A 6,000-nucleotide genomic window follows, 5' to 3' on the forward strand; every position below is an offset into this window, starting at 1 on the left:
CATGCGTGCGCTTTGCCTGAAGGCAGGTTTATACTTAAGTCTCAACAGAAATATGCACATCCAGAAAATAACTCCGCTTCTAAACGTTCCCTGGTTTGCTTTCCAGAGCTGCAACCCTCAGAAGTCTCTCAAGGAATCACAGCATCTTGATTAAACAGCATGCAGAAGACAACGCTTGAAATCAGCATCAAAAAGGGATTTCACCTTAATTCATCCCACAATTAGAAGACAACGAAACAAAACAGGACTTCCCCAAAGCCCTGTTAATTCTAACCTACCATGCGAGTACCCAACCTTTAAAACACCAATGACGCCAATTCCCTTGATTTCAGCTAGCCTTGTGGCATCTGACAAGATAACTACATAACAAGAATGTTTCAAGTGTCAAGAGAGATTAAATGTGAACGATTTGTTGACTAGTGGATCATTTGACCTGCCTTTACGCTCATATGATGCAAACATCGTGCAGGTAATAAATCTGGACCTATGTTTAACCCTTAACTTCCACTTGAGGCTGAGCGGTAGGTAATAGTCCTGTCCTTATACGTGTGTCACATCATTAAACTAACCTGATTAAATCCCGGCTGCTTGGCAGGATGATGGGCATTCTGGAGATTCCTGCAAAACTGGGGACATTCCCAACAAGGAAGCTCATTTTAGGTCCCAGGGTGGAGACAGTTATGTTAAAAGCAATGGAGAAACAACTGCACTTTTGCTGTCAGTAGGATGGAGGATTCCTGAGACATCAAGGACAGGAGTTCCCAAATGAAGTTAAGGTGTCTCTGCCCAAATACCCACCCTTGCCCGAGCAAGTGTTTTCACATCAACCGAGTTCTATTCATTTTTCTCTCGCTACTCTAACAGACCTGAGAGCGATGATGTAAGCTGCCATGCAAAAGAGCATCCCTGAACCAGGCGAGAACTAATATGCAAACCAGAATAAACCCATCCAAATTCATTAACTGAAGAAGTATAATTTTATCTACGGCAAGAAGCACCATCACTGCTACACTCAATGTCCCACACACACACAAGCAAACTGATCACCCAGTTTTCACTTAACTATCAAAAATTGTGAGGAAAGGCTGGGGGAGACAAACTTTTTTTTCTATGCGTGACAATACAGGCACGGGTCCATTATGAGATGAGTAAATAATATCATGACTTGCAAACTTGCAATGACACTGAAATAGTCCCACAGCGGACGGATGCTGCAAGCACACGAGAGCTCAGAGTGCTCATTTAGTGCTGCTTGGTCACCACAGGATATTTTCAAACTGCTGTGTGTGTGTGTGTGTGTGTGTGTGTGTGTGTGTGTGTGTGTGTGTGTGTGTGTGTGTGTGTGTGTGTGTGTACTTCTGCACTAGTGATGTCATAGTTGCTTAGTTGCTTCTCTTTTCACCCATGACTCATCTGCTATGTGATTCATAGATCCCTGTGAAAATTTTGTCTGGGATTTTCTAAAAGCCGCAGCTTTCCCAACTACTTGGATATTACCCGATACCTGACCGTCTATAACCTGGCAATCATCACCACTGTAATTATGTAAAACATGTCTCCGCTACACGTCAAAACCACTGTGCCACTCCAAACCTTATTTGCTGAAGACACCGTTTGACTTAGTACAGACTACAATAGCATAATTGTGTTGGGTGTGGACTGGCTTGAAAATGACAGAGCTGATCAGGAAACTGTACCGTGTGATGACAAACCAAGCTTAGATGTAACCCTCCGGGTTCATAGAGAGCACTTGTTCCTGCATACCTATGTAATGCACCTATGGGTTCTCAGTCCCACAGCTGGGCGTGGAGGGGAAGCTGTTTGGATGTGGTGGGATGCTCGCTCACAAATGGAGATAACCCAATTCCTTCTATGTAAAATCTAGAAGCCACATTACACTCTAGGCAAATGAACCTAAACACCAAGCGATAATACATAGAGCTAGAAATTCCTCAAATGTATGTCTTCTTCAACGGGATATTAATGATTATTGATTATTATTCATAGTGATTATTATTAGTATTATTATTAGAATACTCTTTATTAGTCATTTTTGTACATACATACAAATGAAATTTACTCTGCATTTAACCCATCCTAGCTGTGTAGCTAGGAGCAGTAGGCACCTGGGGACCAACTCCAGTTATTTCTTCCTACTGCCTTGCTCGGGGGCACAGATTAACCCTATTATTAACCCTAACATGCATGTCTTTTTTGATGGTGGAAGGAAACTGGAGTGGCCGGAGGAAACCCACGCAGACACGGGGAGAACATGCAAACGCCGCACAGAGAGGACCTGGACGGCCTGGGGTTCAAACCCAGGACCTTCTTGCTGTGAAGCAACAGCGCTAACCACTGGGATACCGCTTATCAAGTAGTGCTTGGCAATATGGGAGATATTCTTATCACGTAGGGGTGTAACAGTACACGTATTTGTACCATACCTTTCGGTACAGGACGTCTGGCGCTTTGTGACCCGAGTGAATATGGTCTATCTTTAACCACGCACATTACGAAGTCAGTTGACCGAAATGTTAGCAAATAAAGTGGTACTTGACAAGACACAGCGTGCCCTCTCTTCTACATTTCTGTGTGTGGAACTAAAATTGAAAACTCATTCATTTTCGATGCCATAACGGAGCTGTAACTTAGCAAATGAATTTGCACATGTTCAGTGACGCAGCCTCGTTAAGTACGGCGACCGCAAAGCCAGAGCTTGAGGACCCTCCCGTATCCTTCGGGTCTCCTGTTTGGGAACCCTTCGGTTTGTCAGTGAACTACAGTAGAAATGGGTAAAGATAAGTGGATAAAGACGAAGGCAGCATGCCGGCATTGTTCAACTGAATTCAGTTATGTTGCTGGCAGTAAGGCGAACATGATTACTCGTTTGAGCCGGCATCATCCAAATGTGAATATCACCGGTACAAGAAAAAAAACAGAGAGGAGTGCAAATACTGCTGCCTGTTGCACTTAAGCAACCTCTCGCTGCAAATTCAGACCGGGCAAAAGCAATAACAAACGCCATAAGTGTTTTAATCCCATTGGACCTGTAACCACACTCTATTGTAGATAATACAGGTTTTAAACACATGTTGGGAGTGACTGAGCCCCAGTACGACGTTCCCGCTCGTATTTATTTCTTAAACGATACCTAGACGTAGGTATGTTTTTTAAGGAGAGAGAGTATATGTGCCTTTATGTGCATTCCTTAAGTGTTCAGGAAATTACGGCCAGTTTGCCACTGTTTATACAAGTTTATATATTTACAAGCTAAAGTCATAACTAAAAAAGGAATTTAAGGTTTTGCATGTCTTTTTTTCACTGCACCGAAAACGTACCAAACCGTGACGTTTGAGTACCACACACCCCTATTCTCGTGATAATCACGGGGGCTTTTACATGATGTTGATTATATCTGCTAACAACTATTAAAAAAAATATACCATGTTTAAGACTCATCACATTGGACCGGTTTGGTAATGTAAAGTATACTATCTAAACCAGCTCTGATTTTCAAATAACACTCCCTCAAACACTTCAGGACCTCATTTTTGTGAGAACTTCCAAGGTGACAGATTGTCGTCGTCATTCACCTGGGGGACAACAAAACTGCGTGTCACGGTGTGCCTGTTCATTCAGCGGTCCATACAGACGCAGCACCACTGGAAAGCCTCGACAAATCAACAGTAAACATCCAAGCGAAGGATATGTAAAGTTAACAATCGCTCAAATGAACCGCAACGGGGACACGGTCGAGTTTGGTGCCTATCAAGAGGCAAAATCCTGTCACACACAAACTAATCCTGTGAACGAAACGGGGGGGGGGGCGTTGGCGAGATGGGGACCTGGCGCGCAAGGCCATGAGATCTGTCATGCTTCTAAACCCACTAAAGCGGTATCAGCGAATAACTGTTGACGGGTAGTAAAACTGTAAGGAAAGCGTTCAACGAGCATGGACAGTAACACGGCGCGGTTTCCCCAGGTTGGTTATTTCGCCTATCGCCAGTCTGTAGCGAGGGCCCCACAACACAGGAAACCGTGTTGCAACTAGGCGCGCCTCTCGCGATTCCCAAATCCGCGCGCGCGCGCGCACGCACGCACACACAAAAGCAGGGATTTCTTTTTTTTTTAAACGCAGGCAAAACGAACCCACACTGATATCTGCATTCCCAAATGCAGGAAAATCCGAGCCGACGTTAAACGGCGTCTCCCCCCCCCCTTCGCATGTGTATCGCTTAAAGTAGACAGCGGACGCAGTAATCAAGTCATTTCCCAAAACTTGGAACAGATCTCCTGCAGGGAAGCTACGGCTAGGACGGGCTAACCATGTACCATGCGAACTTGCGTGTGTTACTCACCAACACCATACTTTTCCTTTTTAGTGGGCACCCAGCGAGACATTCTCGGTGTCGAAATTTCCCGAGTCGATGTCGCGTCTGTTAGAGCAAGTCCAGGTCTGACAACTTTTTTTTTCTTTTTTTGGGGGGGGGGGAGAAAAAAATGTATTCTTCAGTTTTCTCTTAGCTTTGGAGAGCTACACCGAGCAGCCATTTTCCACCACTGACAGGATGCTCCACAAGGGGGAAGAACGGAACAGCAAACTTTTTTATTAGGTCACCAAGTAGGCGTTGATACTACCCGAAGTAAAAACGTCCAGGCCAACTTCAGTTGCTTTTTTGTTTTTATTTCTTTTTTTATTATTATTGAAATAATAACATAAAATTACAAACAGGAGTTTGTTCATGAACAGAATCTCAACGTCGAAAAATCTGTTGAATCTGTTGCGGAGAAATAATGCACGGAGCAGAAAACTCATAGGAAAAACAAAGGGAATTACTAATCCACGATTTATTTATTTTTTATTAAAATCAGGATTCCAATTTGTTATCAATGGATCTAATATATTGTGTCAGGTCTATTTAAAATAGGTTAAACCTAAGCGGATCTTCGAGGAATTATTTACACCCTGTGACATAACTGATGAACGATTTATTTAAGTGTTGCCCCCCCCCCCTAAATTAATAAGCAGAATAGCCTGCAGTGATTTCCGCAGTTTTTTTTCTTTTCTTTTCTTTTCTTGTCTTTTCTTTTATTTTTTTTCTTCTGGAAAGTCACTTAGTCATAAACAGGGACTTTAATAAACAACATTACAGTGACGAAACTGTGAAAGGTACGTTTGTATTCTGCTCCAAGTCAACTTGCAGAAAAAAAACGCATTACAAAGAAATTATGTAGACATTTATAATGACAGGAAACCACCCAACACACTCTCTCTCTATCGCTCTCTGTATCTCTCTCTCCCCCCACACACAAACACAAACACACACAGCATTCCTCTAACATCAACCTATTTCCCGTTGCAGTTATCTAATGAAGACGTGCCCTGTTCTTTTGTAGAGGTTTGCTGTAAAGCAGAAGAGTCCCTCTTAGCTGGAAGCAAAGAGCAACATCAGAGGAGTGAATCGAGCACATGGCCTACTGATCAACCTGCTCATGTTTATTCACGCAGCCCTCGCAGATCTGACTTCCCAAATAGACCGTGAACAGAAAAAAAAAACCTTCTCAAACTCTTGGCTTTCAGAACACTCTTGGCTTTCAATGCTTCCTGTACATGTATTTGCTGGGAAGTTTTCAAATTTATCCGGTAGAGGGCGCTGTTGTTTTCATTATCATAACTAAGGGGCCCATACCTAACTAACCTCTTGACTTCCCACTTTATAACGTAAGAGTTTTTGTTTCTTATGTGTGTGTGTATATATATATATATAAAATAGTAGTGAAGTCGGGGGACAGCGCAACCACAGGAACTGCCGCGGCCGGGAAGCGAACCCGTATCGCCCGCATCGCAGGAGACATCGCTAACCGCTCGACTGAAGTGTCAGACCCACAAGCCAGCGTGTCTACTTATCCATGCACGTTACACTATATATATATATATATATATATATATATATATATATATATATATATATATATATATATATATATATATATATATAT

The 6,000-nt window shown here is 42.8% G+C and overlaps 1 protein-coding gene across 2 annotated transcripts in view; it reads right to left on the reverse strand.

Annotated features, from left to right (window-relative positions):
• Positions 1 to 4,481, reverse strand: part of dock1 (dedicator of cytokinesis 1) — a 350,480-nt gene extending 345,999 nt beyond the window's left edge. For both annotated transcript variants that reach the window (XM_056297765.1, XM_056297766.1), the window contains exon 1: positions 4,359 to 4,481. In XM_056297765.1, coding sequence (XP_056153740.1) covers positions 4,359 to 4,401 — 43 coding nt within the window. In that variant the 5' untranslated portion in view covers positions 4,402 to 4,481. The remainder of the gene's footprint in view (positions 1 to 4,358) is intronic.
• Between the last annotated feature and the right edge of the window lie 1,519 nt (positions 4,482 to 6,000).

This window comes from Lampris incognitus, chromosome 17 (assembly GCF_029633865.1).
Source record: "Lampris incognitus isolate fLamInc1 chromosome 17, fLamInc1.hap2, whole genome shotgun sequence".
NCBI classification, from domain to species: Eukaryota; Metazoa; Chordata; class Actinopteri; order Lampriformes; family Lampridae; genus Lampris; species Lampris incognitus.